At 41.0% G+C, this 20771-nt stretch overlaps 1 protein-coding gene across 16 annotated transcripts in view; it reads right to left on the reverse strand.

The window, feature by feature from the left end:
* baz2ba (bromodomain adjacent to zinc finger domain, 2Ba) overlaps positions 1 to 20771 on the reverse strand; it is a 63776-nt gene that overhangs the window by 23663 nt on the left and 19342 nt on the right. For 14 of the 16 annotated variants that reach the window (XM_026378445.1, XM_026378449.1, XM_026378447.1 and 11 more), the window contains exons 3-5: positions 4471 to 4647; positions 766 to 957; positions 504 to 665 (exon numbers count right to left, since the gene is read on the reverse strand). In XM_026378445.1, the coding sequence (XP_026234230.1) occupies positions 504 to 665; positions 766 to 957; positions 4471 to 4645 (529 nt within the window). In that variant the 5' untranslated portion in view covers positions 4646 to 4647. Of the gene's footprint in view, positions 1 to 503; positions 666 to 765; positions 958 to 4470; positions 4648 to 20771 lie in introns of those variants that run through there. The other 2 variants (XM_026378442.1, XM_026378439.1) reach the window with 1 other exon arrangement.

Below are 20771 nucleotides of genomic sequence, written 5' to 3' on the forward strand. Positions count from 1 at the left end.
TGAAATATCTGGAACTAACTGCAGAATGTAATAGGCTAATAAAAAATCTGATTTATACATGTATCTCATCAAACATGCTGGCTGTGTGAGTCACAAGCCCAACATGAGTGGTTTACATAATAAAAGATAAATTAAAAGATACTGTGAAATTAAAAGAGTGCAAGAAACAGAGATTGCGAGAAGGAACACAAGGGAAAGAAGGGAGAGAGAGGTTGACAGAATCACTAAGTGAGGACTGAAAGTCATTAAATTTCTCTTGAAAAGCAGGAATCTCATCACAGAACAAAGTGGATTTAGGCTGGGAAAGATGAGGAAAGATAAGGGTTTGGTTGTTTATCAGTACAAAGTGTCATTACCTCTTGGAAACATAATAACATAATTCGCATATGATGAAATGTTTTGTCACTTACTCACTCAATTCCATTGAAACAACTAATCATTGATATGCACAATACACTAAAACTGTGATGGCCAATGTATGTGTCTTTTTGATAGTGCTGCACCTTTGGGTGGGGCATGGCTATTCTTGCCGGGCATCCTGATCTGGACAGGACTGGCGCTGTGGTTTGGCTGAATGTGAGGGGTGAAGAATGGAGGGAAGCCAATGAAAGAAGGGAGAAAGGCAGCAGTTCCCCGTCCATGGGCTTCAGCAGCTCGCCACCACTCTGTTGGGAAAGGAGATGAAGTGGAAGACGAGGAGGAGAGGATTAAAAATGCAATCCCATTAACCGACTGATGATCAAAATTCCAAGTTTCCCGTCTTACCAGAAAGAGCTCCTAACTGGGGGTGAGCAGCCAGAGCAGTTGACATGCCCAGGGAGCCCAGGCCTCCAAACTCAGGCCTGCCCGCTCCGGCAGTGTAGAGGGCTCCGAAGGCTGGGTGGTTGACCAGAGGGAAGGCACTTGACAATGTGGAGCCAATGAATGGCTGCTCTCCTGCTGCTCCAAACAGACGGCCTGAAATAAATCCGAGCCAAGCAGGACATGTTCAAATGCCATCTATAGCAGATAGCCATACATCTAGTTGTGTCTAACAACACACTGGCCAGTGATACAGAGCAACAAGTGGAGATACTGCATGTTCAATAACCAGAGTCACTCTGTTTAGATTTTGTCCTGTAAAGTGAGAAATGATCATTGTAGATTTTTTGTGTTTAATTGTATTTAGTTGTTTCAAACTACTGTTTCCATTTCTGACACTGACAAAACAGCCGTTTTCTTTACAGGAGGTGAATTTTGCTCTGAACTCCAGTTTCTAAAAATATACACAGCTAATTCAATTTTACTTTTTGTATATATTTATCCAATCTTTTCTTCCATAAACTGTGACGTTGATGTTAGTGCACAGCTAGTGTGACAGTTGTTTATTGCACCTTTAGCACAACTCATTGCCCTGCTTTTAGTTTTGTATATGTTTATTTGTGTAGACTGAGAACATTGTTCTCAAATTACCTCTCTAAGCTCTTGATGTGAGAATCGACAGGGTGGAAAAAGTAGATTTAAAACGCTCTTGAAGGTGTCGCTTCTTATCCACCTGACTACAGAAGAATTAAATACACGATGACTGTCTTCTATTTGTGTAAGAATTAACTTCAGCTTTAGCTTTAGCGCTGCGCCTAATTTTAAAAGGCAGCTGTGTCGTTTCTGAGCAAGAGAGACTGACTGTTGCTTCAGGGTGATGCTTATGTCTATACAGTAAAACATTTAAATTACATTTGTCATAATCCAATTTCAACATAGAACTATTTGTGCATTGGTATTTCTTCAGTTTGAAGTGGGTGTCAGAATATGCTGCATTGGACAAAAAGTGAATATACTTGGTGAAGTGAAGAAGTGTGTGTATAAAGTGTAAAAACCTAACCTCCTGCTATCCTTTTGGCATTCAATTTCAGCACAGAAGAATACTTCATCAACATCATCATCGTCTAGCGTTTTCCTGAGCACAATCATTTCTGGCAGGGGCGACTGCCACGTATTACCTCCTCCCAGAGTCAGATGCAATTTGGTGTGAGCATATTTCATGCAAATTCAATTTCTATTCCAGAAAAGGAGAGCAAGCCTTCTTGATGCCTCTGCATAAGCCAGGTAATACACATGCAAAAAGTGATGACTGAAGAAAAGGAAAGTGTTGTGCACAATGCAGATGAAAATGTCAAACTACTATACACTTGCACACACCACAGAAATGTAAAACAGAGTGACACTGGGGCACAGTGTTTTCTGAACTAATGCAGTCTGGGATCTAATTACCCACAGGGAGACTTAACACATTATGTGCTATACATAATGCTATTCAAAACACTGAAGAAGACTATTAATGAACATGATTCTTAAGATGCACCTCAAAAAAAAAGAAAAGAAAACAGTGGTTATGTGACGAGAAATAAAGCGTTACTTGCATGCCAGCAGTGTGACGCATGAGAGTATAGCCCTTTGCTTCAAGGCCCCTGTGTACCACAAGGCAGCAAAATCTGCCTTTTGAATGTCATTAGAATATGCTGAATATGTAGAGCCCGCCTTGCCAGCGTCAGCTAGCGGATACGAAGATAAACGACTGCAATGCAACCCCCAGAAAGGCCAGCCACAGCATTCACTTATGCCTGGGGTGCCCACCTCTCCCCCGCACACCCCTTTCCTTTCTAGGCAACACAAAGTGACATCTGCAAATGCCTTTTCAATATTAATGCAGGCTTCCAGAAGGCGAATAATTAAATCTAAAAATTTGAAGTGAGAAAGAAGCACGGGCAAGACATACCTAGGATTACCTACTCCCTCTTCCTCACTCTATGTCTCTGTCTCTCTCTCTCGCTCGCCCTCTTTCTCATTCTGTTTCAATCCTTCTTCCTCTCTGACAAACTGCACCGCCTGCTTTTTTCATGTTTGGATGCTGCCGAAGGGGGATTAATTTGTTGTTTGTTGCAGTCAATCAAATTTCCACAGACAGATTTAAGTTAATTGCATCCGTGAGTTGATCCCAGAAGGAGAGAGTGCTACAAGCGCCGATCAGCTTTTATTCTCTAAGTGATATCCTCATCAATGACACATACGCACACATTCACACACACACACATACACACACACACACACACACACACACACACACACACGCACAGACTGTGCTCATTTTTATGTTGTTCTGATTTTTTTTTTCTTAAGTGTTATTGGCACATTGGCAAAGGACCTTGAATCAATGTCTGCACAGTCTGTGATGATACTATATCTCTGAAATACGTAATTACTGATGTTACCTGCTTACACAGTACAGCTGACTTATTCTTGTTGCACTGGCTGAGAATGTTTTTCCTTTTGATCATGGCACTTGGAGCTAGGGATGTGACTTACGTGTATATATTTGTGAACATATATACGATATATTGGAGATATAATCCACGGACTGAACAAGCCATTGTATGAAATGAAAAAGAATTGCCTTGCTTGATTCCCACAAAGAGCGGCAGAACTTCAGAGCTAACAGCCTGCTTCTCAGCATTTCATTTGACGCTCAGTCCAAAATCGCTTATCTAGAAAATCTGAGCACACGTAATGGCACACAGGGATGTATAATGCATAAGGAGGAGAAGCTCCTAATGGCGTCTTCTTTGGGACAACATTGGGGAGTTGAAGGACAAAACAAGGCTCTTTATTTTGTTGTCTCCTTCTTCCTCTTCTCACAACAGAGAGAAAACACAATTATGGAGAAACCTGGATATGCTACTCCCTGCTCAGTCTAATCATGGTTTCTGTGTGTGTGTATAGGGCCTGAAAACAGTAAGACATTAAGAGATGAGAAGAAAAAGAGTATGAGCAAATAATCTACTCTCACAAGGGATATTTGATAAACAAACACATACACACACATGCACACACTCCAAACGTACACACTCCTCTCTGCCTAATGGCTTTGACCAATACATAGAAAGGAGGCTGGTTGCTGGACAGGGCTGACTAGACATTGAGTGGCTGACAAATGTTAAATCATGCAGGCAGAGTCTCTCTCTCTTTTTCTGTCTCTCTCTTTCTTTCTCTCTCTCTCACACACATGCATGCACAGTGTCCTGCTGAGTCTGACTCTGAGGCAGCTGGAGCCAGAGAGCTGAAGGTTGTCAGGAGACATGGCAAAGCATGTGTGTGTTTCTCACACAAAAGAGCCCCCTAATTGTTTGGGATTCATTAATGCAGCAGCTTTTCAATTGCAACCCAAGCTGTCATGAAAAAAAAATCCGTGTAGCTGGGAGAGAGGTGTATTCACACAGGATGCAAAATAACTGTATAATTAATACTGGAAGAAACTCATTTTCATGGTAAAGAAATAAGGAGGACTGTGAATGCTATCAAGACATGAAGGTGGCCATATTTGGCATGTTTTATAGTTACATGGGAACAGTTTGCAATGTGTGCTGGTATTTTTCCTGTGATGCACGTGGTTTTTCAGAGATAGAAGATTGACAGAGGGAGAGAAGTGTTTCTTACCAGAGGTGGTGAGGGTGGATCCCAGTGCTGAAGGGCTCGGGGCCAGACTGCTCTTAGAGTGGGGAGCGGGGGATGACGAAGAGGAAGAAGAGGAGGAGGAAGAGGCCGCAGGGGAGGAGGTGCGAGCAGCAGACAGGGTGGGCGCAGGGGAGGCCAGCCGCTCTCCAGACTCCATATCTGTCAAACACAATCCAATCAGCAGGGTTACAATAGCAAAGCACACCCACCCATACACACACCAACACACGCACACAAATGCATACTGCCACACCTACACAACATGTTCGAACACACACGTGCGCGCGCACACACACACACACATCTCCTGACACTTTTCCTTTCACATCTCACTTCCCCTGAACAATATTTCTATTTAGCCATGCTCACTGGCTCCCAGCCTCTATTGATTCTATATGAGGTGGGAAGGAGGTTGACATCTTTAAGGACTCTGGATACTGGACAACAAAGTAAGTTTTACATTTTTACACACAGGACAGTGCTGCTAATGAAAATGCAACTGAAAAGCCACTTTCACACAAAACGGACTCTGCCCAGGTTGGTGTAGGATGTTTTGAATGACAGAAGTTTTAAGGACAAAACAAACAAATGTTCACTTTTCGTTATCATTCTCCCTGTCTCTCTCACACACACACACAAGGAAGAGGCGCAGACAAACTTTTGCACACACAGACACACATGCACACCTGTGCTCCATAACCCGGATCTCTTTACACCTCCTTGATGAAAAAACTGTTATTTAAATTTAAGAGCTCTTTGAGGCCTTTAAAGACAACATTGCTCCCAGAGTCCTTTCGGTTAGAGGTAGAACTAAATGGAGAGGCTTTTAGATGATGGATGCATTAACCAACACGGTAGCTGTCCATTATCAGTCTCACAGAGTCAACATGCCAGCCATTATCAACCAACCGACAACATAAACCATCACAAGAAGCATTTGGCCATTCTGCAGCCAAATATTTTGCTTACATTATTCAACTTTAATCCCCTTTTGCTTACAACTCAGAACACAATGTGGCTGTGCCCACACAGACGCTAACTTGTGCAGCCAAATAAATACAAAACAGTGTCAAAACACATGAATTTACACACACACATACACAAACTGCGTCCCCCGCCGCAGACAGACAGACGCACACGCGCGCACAAAATCACCTCGTCTGTCTATCACATCAACCTGACTCTTTTTCTCTCTTCTCCTTTTCCATATCCCTCTGCCTGACACTAATCCAGGACTGAAAATCCCCTTCAAAAGCACAGTTTGCAGATTGTGTTTTACAGGCAGGCTTTGTTATTGTGTCATTACACATAAACAGTCTCTGCCTCCATCTCTCTTTTCTTCCCTCTCTCCTGCCACCCCTACACCCCCCACCCCCCCTCTCCTCTGCAGTGGGAGCAGAGCCACTGATTAAATCTCTGAGACAAAAGCTGCTATCCTCTGAATATCAAGTATCAGCCTTTCGCCAGGAGCAACACTGACAAGAGAGGGAGAGTGGGAGAGGGAGAGAGGGAGAGCGAGAGGCACGGATGACAAGAAAACCTGCTGCAGTCCACGGGGAGGAGGCTGGTGTGCCACTGGACTTGGGCAGCCATGACTGCCATTGCTGCAGTGAAAAGATGGTGGTTGTGTAATTATGAGCAAGGTCAAAGGTCCCTTCAGTGGCCTCTCTTGCAAGGTGACAGGATGTGGGTTCGAATTATCAAACCAAATGGCAAATAAATGAACATCACGGATTGGTTGTAAGAGTGAGTTTCTGGCTGAGTGAAAAACAAGTTCTTTATTGTACTCTTAACCAAAAACTGTTCTCTGCCACATTTTGTTGCATGAATGGCTGTCACACTCTGTGCTCCTTTCACCTCAGCTGTCACCCTTTAAATGTCAGGTTAGGGTGAAAAAAAAACATGAAAAAAGGATTCTTTCAGAAGATAAAAAAAGAGTGATTTTTTCAGTGGTTGCTCCTGACAAAAAAATGTAAGTATCATTAGAAGAGTGATGAAAATGGAGAGGAGCTGTGGCCCTTCATAATTATCATAATGCACATGAAAACAAAAGGCTCGTGTCTCAGAGGACGAGCAAGCTTATGTGGTGTCAGCTGCTAAGTGAAGCGGATCATTCTCTACCTTTTCAGAGGAGAGAAAAAACAGAAAGAGCGAAGGGAAAGGAAAGAAAAAAGAGAAAGATTGAGGGGGAAAAGGGGTAAGCAAGACAATACACTCTGATTTTGTTGTGGAAAAAAGACAAGAAAGGAAAAGAGAGGAGAAGATGAAGGACAGGCTGTAAACCATTCCTGTCGTTTCTCAATATCTGCACTTAATGCCTCGCCTTGTCAAAACGTGATGATGTGAACAGAATTGATTTCCCCCCTAACAAACAACAAAAAAAGCAATCCCTTCTTTGCAGAGGTGTAAAGCAGAGCTACCCTCCCCCTCATCTCCTCTCATCTCTCGCAATCTCTCAAAGGGCCTCTTTCTGGGATAAGAGACAGAGATAGAAAGGACAGCGGGGGGAAAATGACTGCAAGGCAAGTCCATCTTCCTCTGACAACTACAAACTGATCACTTAGTGCAATTAAATCTAATAACAATAATAAGATTGAGTTCAGCAATGTACCACCAAATGCACAGCCACAACAGTGATTGCAACAATAATGGAGCGCCAAGGTATTTAAGGATCCAATCCTGACTTAATTATGAGAAATTAAAATGGATTTAGCATCAGAATTAGCTTGATTTTTTAGGTAATTAACGGCACACCACAGTGGCGGTATAAGGCAAGCGTTATAATCTCCGTGAACGGCTAAATCAATTTGACTTGAACAACACTAACCAATCAACACGGAACGGTGTAACCAGAAACAGCAGGTCTTGCAGATGCAAGGAGAGGGAGAATTTATGCTAATAGCTGAACTATGATTTATGTGTTCCAGCGCCGGATTCACAGTCACGTCCACAAATACAACACAGCACCCAGCTGTCAACGAATGCAGCTAATAGTGGCTAGATGCAACGGCCCTTCAGGAAATAGTGTAGCTATAAACAGCTCTGTGGTTTTATGACTGCATGTGGCCTTCGTATAGGAGTCTTTGCACGTCAGTGTCATCTTAAAGGAGGGCAGAGTTGCACAGAAGAGACATAGAGTGGGTACATTTGATGCTGGTGTAATGGCCTGTGCTGCCTGGTATGTTCCCTTACATCATGTGTTTGTTCCCTGGTGTTGTATGTCTGTGTTGCGTGTATGTAATGGTGCTTGGTTACACATGCAGCGGTTTCAAAAAAGATTGCCAATAGATGTGCTTGTAGAAGTGTGTGTGTGTGTGTGTGTCTGTGTGTCACACCCCTGTGTGTCTCACTCTGGCCCCTTTCCTCCTCGCCCCTTCAGCACACACACAAAAAACACACACATACACACAGTAACAGATGGCTGATACTAACTGAGATAATCCGCCAACAGAGTCATCAGCATGGATCAGTGGTAATCAGAGTGTGGACACAATGTCTCTTCTCCAGCCGTAATGGAAGGAGCGCCTGGCGCAAGAGAAGGGAAATGCATTATTCCCCATGATGCCCTGACCCCATTCAAAGACACATGGTAGCTCCCAGCTCTCTTTCTTTTTTCTCCTTGCTGCAGCCGACAAAGACTGTATCATCATCGCTTTCACAACATCCACTCTCTCCACTGGATCTCTTACTCCCCGCCTTTTATTGTGATCTGCAACTGTGTCAAACGCAGACCTCAGTTTAGCTGTGTCCTGCTCCGAGCAGCTAACAAGAAAAATGTCAAGTCTTTCATGGTGAAGGTTGTTTGTACAGAAGATCAGAATGAGTAATCCACTATTAGCACTTCTTTTTTTAATCAACGTATTAGAGTCGTTTTTTTTTTTTTAGCACTTGGTTTGTTATGTATTCCTCAAAGCACACATATTGACTTGTTTTTGTATTATCATTTCCAGTAAATAAAGGCGTTCTTTCTGAGAATTCATAATACTAGTATACAGGAGCTGTTCTGGTTACCAGGTGACAAAACTGTCAGTCTGTTCTCATGAATCACTCATTACAGTATAACACACACACACACACACACACAAACGCACACACTGACACACAGGTACTTTCTCTCACAGTTGTAATTGTGAAAGTGACTTCACTGACACTAAATCTGCAAGAACCCTTCAATTTTGTTCCTGACATTGTATATTTGTTGCTCAGACATACTGCTTGAACTCCCCCCTCTCTTATATGTTTATGTGGGTGTGCGTTTTTGTAAGCACAACATGTATATGGATGTAAACAGTTGTACTTTGCATGGTTGCTGGCAAAGAACACTAACTGAGCAAGATCATCTTGCTTACAGCAGAGTGCACGCACAAGTTTGCTTGACCTCTTGTCTCCTCCCTTCATCCCTCCCTTCCCTGCACGCACACCGTTAGCCAGGAAATGACATAACCAGGCATCTCAGCAAGGATTAAGAGACAACCTTTGTCCAGAGTCAAACATCAATTCAGAGAACCTTTAAAGAGACAGTTGTACTGTGTGATATGAAGCCAAAGCACTGGTTGCAGGATCTGAAAGGTTGAAACAGAAACAGTTGACTCATTGTTCTATCTATAACATGATAAAAAAGTAATTTAAAAAAAATGTCCTTCACAAGTTGATAAAGCTCAAGATAAGGCCTATTTTGTTCTGCTGTCTAAAAACCAAAGTTTGAACTTAATTACTATCACATGAGACAAAGAAAAGCCACTAAATCAAAATTACTTTATTTTAATTTCCTTAATTTAGCTAATTGTTCCACATATTTCCAGGTTCTCAGTGTAGCACTTTGTGAAACCTTGGCGAAAGGGCCTTAGTGAAGTATATGTTTAAATTCATTAAATAAATCCATACTGAATCACTGAATCATGGTGGGGAATTTGGATAACTGCATAAGTGCTACATAAACTGATGGACTGAGCCAAGGCCTGAAAGGACTACAAAGAGACAGCATGCCCCAGTGTGGCCTTTCTAGGTGACAACAACTAGAGTGACTCAGACCCCTCCCTCGGCTCTACTCCTGCCCAGTGACAGATGGCAGAGCAGGGCATGTAGGGGATGGGCACCATCTCTCACCCCGCCTCAGCTAGCCTTGGCAGTGGTGCTGGCCACAGGTCTTATTACAGCCACACCACTGCCCGCCTGCCTCCATGTAACACTGGAGCTTACCACGCTAGAGCTGCTTACTGCCTGCCAGGGCAAAAAGGTAATGATATGGTCCTGTGTGTCACAAATGCTAGAGCATGGTAGAGCATGGCATTAGCATTGAAGAGTTTCCAGATTCAGTATTCACTGGTCCCTGTCGTAACACACACGTATCCATGTCGCTGTAAGAAGCTTTAGATAAAATATAAAACCAAATGGCATGCCACATGTATCCGTATATTTTTGAAAATGACAAGAAATCAGCCCTTGCCAAATGGTTTTATTTGCCTTTTCAAGCATACGGTAGATGCCAAAGGCTGGAATCAACACCCCTACTCACCATCCGTCTCTGCTGGGTTCCCAGTGACAATAATGTGATTTTGGGACATGGTGATGACTCGGTGGAGAGGAATAGGATAGGCTTGTCACTTGTGTTTGATGTCAAACCTATGTGTGACAGAATAGTGTTACTCAGCTCAACCAGACATAGCACTACTCCCATTTCCTGGCCATAAATAGAAGAGAATGAGCTGGTAGTCAGTGTGTGTCTGAGTGCATGTGTGTGTTTGTGCACAAAAACACACCCTTACACATAATTCTAAGTATCATAAAGTAAGCTGAATATGAAAATTCCCATCTCTTACGCTCATTCGCATCTGCATCCAGCCAAAGGTAATTATTCTCCCTATGGTAACCTAGCGGGGTCTTCACATCAGAAAACCAGAAGTGTGCATCATCATCCCTGATGAATCTGCCCTTCTCCCTCTGCTAACCACTCACAGTCATCTGCCAGTCTCACAGCTCATTACGGTTTTTCTGCAGAGTGAACCAGATCTGCTCACCACTGGCTGCATGTGTCTACATGAGTCTATAATGACTTTAGAGCAGTTAGACACGGAAATACCATCTCAATGAAAATACCAAGTACATATGTGCACATCGATACACACACCCTTGCCAGAGTAGATGCAAGAACCAGAGACAAGTTGAGTGGTAAGCAAAGCTCTGTTGAGGTTAATTACCATTTAAATTACATACTGTAGCATTTTATATTGCTCTAGTTCAATTGTTACAACAGAGCTTCATTGTCACTCAGTGCAAAGAGCCAAACTGATGATTTGCAAAAAGTGTACCCTGAGGCCTTCAACTTGGGAGTTTAGACAGCTCTTAGGTTCCTAAAATGCTTCAGAAAACCAATCATACATATTAAATACAGTAACCTCAATCTCTACTGTATTTAAGAAGACATGCAGATAATTGCACAATTCTGCAAATGTAATTTTTATTTTTGTCTCATTAGACATTACACAGGTTGATAGAACTATGTACTATAGTAATTAAGTTTCTAGTCTATAGGAAAAAAACACTTATATTAATTTTGATACATACAGGGCAGGTTATACCAAAGTGATTCTTTAATGAGAATTAAGTCACTTGTGTCTTTATCTGTATTCTCTCAGAGATTATGTTGTATTAAACAACAAATGTATGTGTATTCACTAGATGCACTACATACCTTTTCATAATGGTGGTATGATTTTATATAGTTTTATCAATTTTATTTTAAAATTCTTCAGATGGCTACAATTGAACAACAAAAAACAGTTTATTTATACTTAGTATTTTATTCTGAGCTTATATCAGGTTTTCATTGTTGAGAGCAATTTCCTATTTAATTCTAAATGAGATATCCCTCACACTTTAGAAAATGCAGGAAATACAAAAATACATAAACCTGAATAACAGGAAATAGCATTGGTTATCAGGGAAAATCAAGGAAAGAGGGAGAGAGCAGTGTGTGGGGGGTGACAGAGATGGGGGAGGGGAGACAGGATGAGCTCAGTACTCCAGATATGCATAATGCAAATGACACGCATGTCAAATAGCAAAACACACTGACAGTGACAGAACAATGGAATAGCCAGAAACTGACAAGCCTTCCTTGAGCCTTCGTTAAAGTCTCCTGTCCAATTCCACGAGAAGAAGCCATTTAGAGTCAGTTCTGTTCAGCTGAAACTTTACTTGCACAGAAAATAGCTTAATCCATGGCTACTGTTTACAAGAGCCCCGTCTGATACTGTTCCTGGACCACATAATGTCAGAAGAGCCAATAGTGTCCATGTACAGTTTTGACAGCTCCCCTCCACCACACAGAGCTTTAGTGAACATGCTACTTCCTCATTGGCCAAGCTGCCAAACTGTCCAGAAGGAAGATTTAACATCTGTAATGTAAAACATTTCATCATTCAGTTTAATTTACCATTATGACACCTTTAAAAAATACTGTGAAAAAACTCTTCTTACATAGAATGAACCATACTACATGCTTGGTAATATATTTGTAGAACAAAATTACCCCAAAAAGCGTCTTTTCAAATTGAAAGATGACTAATCTGATCAGTTTTCAAGCACAACAGCCAAGCCTTATCTAGTTACAACTCTGAGGATTTAACACTTTCCCTTGTTCTGTCCTGTGTCGTGGTAAATTGAACATATTTGAGTTTTGGCCTGTTGGTCAGGCAAAAAAATAGAAAAGAAATAATAATTTAAAAATGTGGCCTTAGGCTTGTAGATTTTTTTTTCCCCAATTGCCATGCAGCCCTACTATTAACCATTATATTTAAAAAGGCCCCAGTTAATTAAAGGTAAATCATTGTAAAACAACTCCTTAACCTATAACCTTTAACCCCAAACTTTTAAAAATCTTTATCCAAGGTCAAAGAAAAATCTGGCATGTAATACTCTAGGTAGTTTACGTGACGTACGTACTTAATAACATAATAATGCTGAATTATCACTGCTTCATTGTGCCATTAGGTTTTCTGATGTTGTGTTTATTATCTTTTCTGCACCCTCCCACCTTAGCACCTTTCTCCCGCCCAGATTCTCATCTGCCACTCTGCATTTTTTCCTTTTTGACCTTTTATTTTTTCATGCTTTTCTTAAAATTAGAATTTATGAGGCCTGCACGTAATCACCTCATGAAAGGACTCTGGCATCCTGTTCAGCACAGAATGGCTAAATAGAAAATGAATGTAAACACGTGTTTAACATTCAATAGTAAACAGAAAACATGTTCAGTCTTTCCAGTGGCAGACAATCCACTGCGTTGTGCATTTGAATACTGAAATTAGATAAAGGTCTTAACAGCTATTGACTAGTTTCAGAAGAACAATCTGGCAACATAAGCTGTGATGAGAGAAAATCCACCAGCATTAAACTCAATATGTCAATCACTTGTATTCCTCTGCTCAAAAGGGTGCTTTACTTAATGTTAAACATGTGAAAATGGCTGGCTGGAAGAGAATAGTGTTGTATTGACAGAGAGAGAGGCAAAGCAGCGGGCAGTCAGCCACTCTGTTCTGCTTCACTGCAACATGGGAGGGAGGCCAGTATGGACACACACATACACACACACACACACACACACACACACACCGACAGACACTCGCACACATATACATATATACAGGCATGCACACACGGACAAGCACACACTTGCAGAGATGCGCACACACACTGATACTGTCTCTTCCTTTTCTCCCTGCCCCTCTCTCTCTCTCTCTCTCTCTCTCTCTCTGTCTCACACACACACACACACTCACACACAGTGCAGTGCAGCAGGTGAGGTGCCAGCACATCACAGCGCTGCCATTTTTCAGTGTCTTGCTCAGGGAGAAGCGCTCTGACATTTTATGAAGCACTCTGCAGAAATCAGCAGCTTGTAATGGCGGCTGGACTGTCACTCCTTTCCACTCTTCACACTCCCTCTATCTCCCTTCCTCACACTGCTTTTAAGATATTATCTCCCTTGATTAGCATAATCTAATCAATTTTACAAAATTGGCTTTTAATTACAAAGGGCAATCTCTTCTTCTTACTCTGTTTAAGCTTTAAATGTCTTCAGCATTTAAAAAATGGCAGACTGAGGCAAGAAATAAAACACAAGTGAAAGGTTAAAAAATTGCTGCTCATCACACTCAAGTGAAAAAAAAATGACTGATGGCTAAAAGGTATAAATAGAGAAAAATACTTATCATTGGGGTTCATTTGTAAATCGCAGGTTTTTCAGAAATAATCTTTTCTAATCATTCTGACATTATAAACCAGCAATCAAGTCAATGCCTCTAACTTTTATTAGAGGCGGCAAAACAATGTATGAAAACAGCTGTTTTCTCACATGTTGATTGTGTTGAAATCATGGCTACTGACATTACTGTGTAGGTTTAATGGACAAGCCTCGTGATTAGAAATGCAGTTGTTAAGCAGCTGCATAAAACCAGGATCTATAACCATGATTAACTCTCTGGCATGTTGTCGTGCCTGACGAGTTCTCTGTTGAGCAATGATTAACAGCCAGCGACTCTGCAAAGCGCTACTAGTACATTAACACGATTGTTTACATTAGCTAGCTCCTCACTGAAGACATTACTCCTGTAGCTAAGCTAATAGATGTCTGCAGGAGGTGGGCAGACAATTTACAACACAAAACTACTGTGCTCTAAACTTTTCCCCAAAAAGTTTTACTCAAGGCCAGTAGATTTTTGAGTAACTCAGAATAGTATGCCCACAGGAAAAAATATGATTCAACTTGAAATATGTGGGAAGTGTCAAGGCCAAATCTCTCAGTGTAGGCTACGCTATAAACCTTAAACTAAGCCGATTTCATTAATGTGACATTAGCATTTGTAATGAGAAAAGGGGAAAAAACCCTTGGGACATCTTTGTACTGTTACAAAAACTGCACAAACTCATGCTTGCACATGCCCACGCATATGCACAGACACATTCACACGCAAACATAAACACACACACACACAGACACATAAGCCGCAATATCAGGCTCTAATTTACATCCATATTACACAAGAATCAGAAAATGCAGCCAAAGCACAGAAGAGGGAAAATATTGTATTTGCGTAGGTTTTATAATGAAATATCACAGCTTAGTTTCTGTAAACTAACAGTGACAGTAAATCTGTTCAACCTTTATTGATGAACTGAGCAGTTAATTCCAGACAAATAAAGCCTGGCATTCACTCCCACTCTCCAGACAGAAAGGAAGACAGTGTCAAGAGCAAATCTTCAACAATCTGATCGCTTAAAAAAGCTTGCCAAAACATTTGTGACATTCCCAAATTCTGAGCTTATGTAATATGTGACGGCACTACTTGTTTCTTCTTCATCAAAATTCGTAAGCTTAATGTCGTACATCGAGTCGCCCGGTTCTGCATGTCCCTCGTCAGACTACAGAGAAGTCCTGGAAAGCATCTACATGTCAATTTGGGTAATCGACTGCAAGCTCTTCATTAAGTCAGTATTGAGTTGGACATTTCAAAACTGACTTATGTAGTTTTAGGTCCTGGCCAATGACCCTGTGTGATTAGTTTAACTGTTGCTTGTATAATTCAGTGAAGTTAGGAGCTACTGAACCTTAAGCTAAAGTTAAAAGCTTAGGGATTGATTTACTAAGATCCCAGTACTATATTTAGTGGGGAACCTTCACATTTGGTTGGTGGGTGTTTTGCAGGAGATCTAGAAAAATAGCATTATTGGCAACAGGTGCAAAATGGTGGGTGTGGTCATATTTAAATGAGGGCTTTGCGTATCCACAATGTAGATTTGGAGAAATTACTATACATGTATTGTCCGTCCTTTAATGTAAATAATTATTTAAATCTCAAGTCAAATCTTATATAACTTGGTTAAGAGTCAGACATCTCCATACTATACTACCTCCATAGCCATCTCCTTGTATAAAAGAACATTGCCTATAATTCTTAGTCCCTCCTATAATTCTTGGTAAACCAGCAACAACATAAAAGTGGCGTTTGGCCTCATTTGATGCATCTTGAATGTACCAAAAGTTTATGTAATGGCATTGTAATGTAATGGCATTCCCCTGTGACAAGGATTTCAGGAAATGGGACAACATACATAAAAACCCACTTTGGCAGACCTAAACAGTGGCAGCTTCAGTCCACTAGACAGGACCTACATGCAAGTAAATACAGTCCTTTTGTGACTAGCTGCAATTCAGCGCCAAGTTCGCATTAGCTCCCAAACTGGATAGATTATGCGTTTTTTTGTAGTTTTTTTCTGTCATTCCAAATATATTAACACGAGTGGTAAATGCACATTCTCTATGCATTCATTTATTTCTCCTTTGCCTCCTGCTCTCCCAAATAACAGCCAAAAACTGTGCAGAAGCAGGATGCATCTGCCTTTCAAATGTATTGAATACAGACACAATCACAGTCACCACAATCAATTTATGTATTTGCATTTTTCTCCTGCCTGTATATTGTGTACACTGGTACTTTGCGTATTTAAGTAAGATGTCACTACACTGGAAAAGTACTGTATTAATCAGCACATTAATAAAATACACAACCCTGCACATGTCCAAACACTATGACATCGCAGGAAACTACTCCTTTGACTTTGGTGTATGCAAAAAAAAAAAAACTTGTGTTGCACAGTGCAGAGATAACTGAATTCTGTGACATGAAGCCTTGCTGCCCCCAGTAATGAAATTTAACTATAACCAGGTGAAAAACAATCAGGATGTATTTGGATTATTACTAAACTAACACCATTTTTTTAGAGAGCGTGAGGTGCAACAAAAATGTCCATTCAGAATTAAACAATAACACAGCCAATACTGGGTGTATATAATCAAGCAGAAAGGCTTCAGAACACCACATATGCTACATATTTCACCATAAGCCTCTAATTGTGTTAATAAAATCATTTGCTGAAAGATTGGTGTTTTCTGCTTTTACGACACTGGACAGACCTTTCAATTGTTATGTAACTTGCCATAATGCTCGCAACTGGAAAACATATAACTAGAGCAATCCGTGTATCATTCAATAATTAGTTTTTCAATTTATAACAAAAAAAAAAAAACCAAAACGCTTGTTTTTACAATGTTCGTTTCCAAAACAAGCACTCATAATTCATTTTCATTTTTTTTACTGGGAATTAGTGGCATGTCATGCCAAAACGTGACTGTCCGCCAGAAACTGATCAGCCATCCACAGGAACACGCACAGCCTGTTAAAAGACGCATCTTCCAATTTATCTGCGACTACAGCTGTTTATTTTGATATTAAACAATCATGAAGTGCAAAAATTGTACAATAAACATATCCCTGTGGTAATAGCGAGGTTCCCTATGTCTAAATGTGTTCATATGTCTGATACTGGCTTAAGTCTGCCTGAAATTACTCTACTGAAGTGGACTACATATAAAATAAGAAAATTCTAATGAGTCAGTGACTTTTCCTGCTCTGTGCTCTGCAGTATAAACTTTGCAAACATAGAGATACAATAATGTGTTGTTTTTGGACAGCCTGGATTCATGACATACAGGTGTAAACACAACACAAGACAGTTACGATTAGATTATTAGTTTAAATTGAAAAACGAATGAATGAATGATACACTGATTACATTCACTTGTTTCCAAATGTAGGTAATAAATTACAACTAAATGCCAATTCAGCATGCAAGAGAAATGATAAACAGGGTGCTATTAATCAGTTCAACTTTGAGCTCCACTGATCTATGCGCTTGTAAAAGGAAAAATAAAAAAAAGGTTTGAGTAACTTTCTGTACTTAGTACTGTAGCAGATATCTAGCGTAGGTGTGCAGACATAGATTTATTTGTGCGATGCATACAGTGCATGCAGGCAGGTAAGGGTGGGGGTAAAGTAATGTTAAAATAGGCATTTAATGAATTAATAAAATAAACAGAAACAGTCTCTGGTTAGGCTGAGTCAAATAACATACACATTTCATCAAAGTAAGACTAAGACCAGGATTTTAGAACACGGTCATCATCACAGTTTGCATAGGGGTATGCATAATGTTACTTTGACATGGTTCCTTTCCTTATTTTTACTCTGTTCTCGTGACATCTGATTCAAAGGAGTTCTGAAAAAGCTGGTCCCAAAAGATTAAATGAATGTCGTCTGCAAAGTGAAAATGTCATTGTCCAATCCTGGTGTTTTTGTTTCCGTGCCCCTGCGCACCTTTTCATCAAACGTCTTGTCAAGTGACAAAATCAGGCCAGGATATATCTAGCAATGCATAAAGAATATTAGATTTGCTCGGCTTGTGTTTGGCTTCGGTTACAGTCAATAGAAACTTGACAGAAATATTTAACACAGATGAGAATTGTTTTACTCTACAGTTCAGTGTGTTATAAAAAGACACTTTTGCCCTTACACACTGAATAAAAAGATAATAAACGAGTGTCATAATAGGAAACAGCTTTGCTGTACCATTTTGCCTGTATCACCTTTCTGCTGCTCTACCCAGGACACGTTGTCTCCCCCCCGGGGGCAAACGTAGAAGACCTTTTTAAAATTCCAGCTGTGCCTTTAAAAGAGTTTGTCACACTGGCCATGGGGGGCTTTGAAATGATGTGCTCAATATCCACAAAATACAGCTCCCTTTTTACTTGTGACATGGCTCTATTCCTGTGTCACCACACTTCTCCTGTGAGATTTCATATGAAAAGTCATAATATTTGAGCTTCCATTGTTGACTGTGTCAAACCCAGCCTTAACATTACTGCACTGCAATCACACTCCTACAGGTGGATACACACGTGCCTACAAATACAGACACACAGACTTACCTGTGTTAGACTGAGCAACACAGTTGTGTTACACTATCTTTTCATGTGAAACTTTACCCACTGAGCCATCCTCTAGATCCTAACACTTCCTTAAAGTTGAGCCAATCACACAGTTTGCCACTAGCCCTCTTTTGTTACCTGATATTATTTAAGGAGGAGCTAAAGTGGGAAAAGAATAATGGCTTTGGCTCAATGAGTGTATGCTTGTTTTTGTATCTGTGCCTATGTCATGACGAGTAGATTCCTGAAACCGAAGCTGCCTGGGCCTGTTGCTGATAACCATGTCTACCCCACTCACTGCCCCAGAGGGAGTCAGGACGAAGACCACTGCTCAGGGTCTGTCTGTTCACACACACACATGAAACACGGGCTTGGATTACACAGGGCTCAAATATGACTCATCCCAAAAAAGGGTGGAGGAAGGCCCTCTTGTTCTGCACAAATGTACACACACAGACACACACTGCCCGCAATAATAGCTACATCACAGGCTTAGAGAGAGGACCTTGTGGTTCCCCACACCTGCCAAAGACAGATGTTAAGAATAAATCAGAGACAAGCTCCGACTGAAGAAAAGCTCCACACTGTTGCAACTCCACTAACTCACAACATAGTACACTAACTGAAGAGCAAACAGCTGCACATGACAACACACACTAGTGATGAAAGTAACAATAGCACGCATGCACCTGACATGATTCAGAAAGAAGCTATAACGTGGTGGGAGGGGGAATATTTTCCAGTATTTTTTGTTTTAGGCTGCGTTCTGTTGCTGTGTAACCAGCTCCCGTCCTCTGGAGCTGAGGGTTTTTAAGTGCAATTGTTCTGGAAGAAGCTAAAATCCTCCAATGACAGACAAACAAGTCACAACAAGGCTGAAAGCAGTGTGGGCGGTTTGGAGAGGAAGCTCTTTTTTCCGCTGCTGACTAGGTGAATTTTATGATTTCTTCATTTAAAAATAGCACCACTGGGTTATGAAGAATCAACACGCTCACAAAGCCTGCCCTTTATGTACATGTATTGCACAATAATATCCTTAAAAAAGCTATTTTAAGGGACTGTCACCTCGGAAATTATAATTCACACATACACAAGCGTCACTGTGGCACACTTCCTGGTTCCAGAAACATTGTGTCATAAAAAACGAGCTCAGATGCATCTGAACAGGAGTGTGGCTGTACTCTATGCTGCCAGCCATGACTATGGACATATTTGTTTTTTAAGCCTTTGTCATCTAACAAGTTGAGAGAGACAAAGAGGACTGTGTAAGTGGTGTGTGTGTATGTGCGTGTGTGTGTGCGTGCATGCCTTTATTTCCTTGTGTGGACACATTTTGTTCAAATACCATACTTATGAGGACATTTTAATTTGTCACAGTGCATTTTAACTGGTCTTCACTAGTTCCAAAGAGCGGGTTCGGGGTTAAGACTAAGTTTAATGATTAGTGTTAGAATTAGGTTTTGTGTTTAGAATAAAGTTTAAGGTTATTTAGATGTAATGGCTGAGGTTAAGATAAGGAGCAATGGAATGCAAGATGTCAATGAGTGTCCTCATAAGTATGACTGTGTGTGTCTCGTAAACAGACACCCTTCATGCTTTGTGGCCCAGAAAACAGGATAAAACATTGAGTTAACCAGCAGCACTCAGACGTTATCTCTTTTCTGCTGTCCTGGAATGCCAGCCTGCTGTGAAACTCTGAATATGTCCTGACACACCACATAACGTGTCTATGTGTGTACATGTGTGCGAGTGCCAACTCAGGGAAAAAGGATTTAGCTTGGCTGTTATGCTTTGTCTTTCTGCATTAAAGGGACAAGGCTAAGTGTGAATGTCTAGGTCTTGATACTTGGTAAATCTTCAAATAGTGGAGACAATGAGACTCACGAGGGCAAAGCAATTATGTTGGTGTCCAAAAGGCAGCAAACAGTTAGCTCTGAAATTAAAATCTGCAACAGAAACATGACAACTGTATTGGCAAGAGCGGCAGTGGGTTTATTTTTTCATCTTTAATCTAGGAAAGTTTATTCTCGTCCTTGCTTCCAATCACTGGACAACATAAAGCCCATCTCTGGCCCTTGGGATGCCAATGAGTCTAACATCCATGACTCAAGAGGTCAGGCAGCCTATCCAGGCTGAGCATTAGGGGTTAAGGGGATGAAACCAAGTGTGAAATGTGAGAAGACAAGCCAACATGGTTTCTCAGGCAACAAATAGAAAGGCGACAAACATATCTCTGTGACTGCAAGGAACGTGAGGTATGTTTGGAAGAAAGACTGTCACGTCATCTGTGATTCATATTAGAGCAAGATGGAAAAGGAATTAAAGTGGCTTTTTGAACTGGCTGAGTTTAGACATGTTAATCAGTAATAGCCTGTTGTACTTCAGACGGAAAGGGGTGTGAACACATTGGTGTGTGTGTGTGTGTGTGTGTGTGTATACGTGTGCATGTGCATGTGAG

This window comes from Anabas testudineus, chromosome 3 (genome assembly GCF_900324465.2).
Source record: "Anabas testudineus chromosome 3, fAnaTes1.2, whole genome shotgun sequence".
Classification (NCBI taxonomy): domain Eukaryota; kingdom Metazoa; phylum Chordata; class Actinopteri; order Anabantiformes; family Anabantidae; genus Anabas; species Anabas testudineus.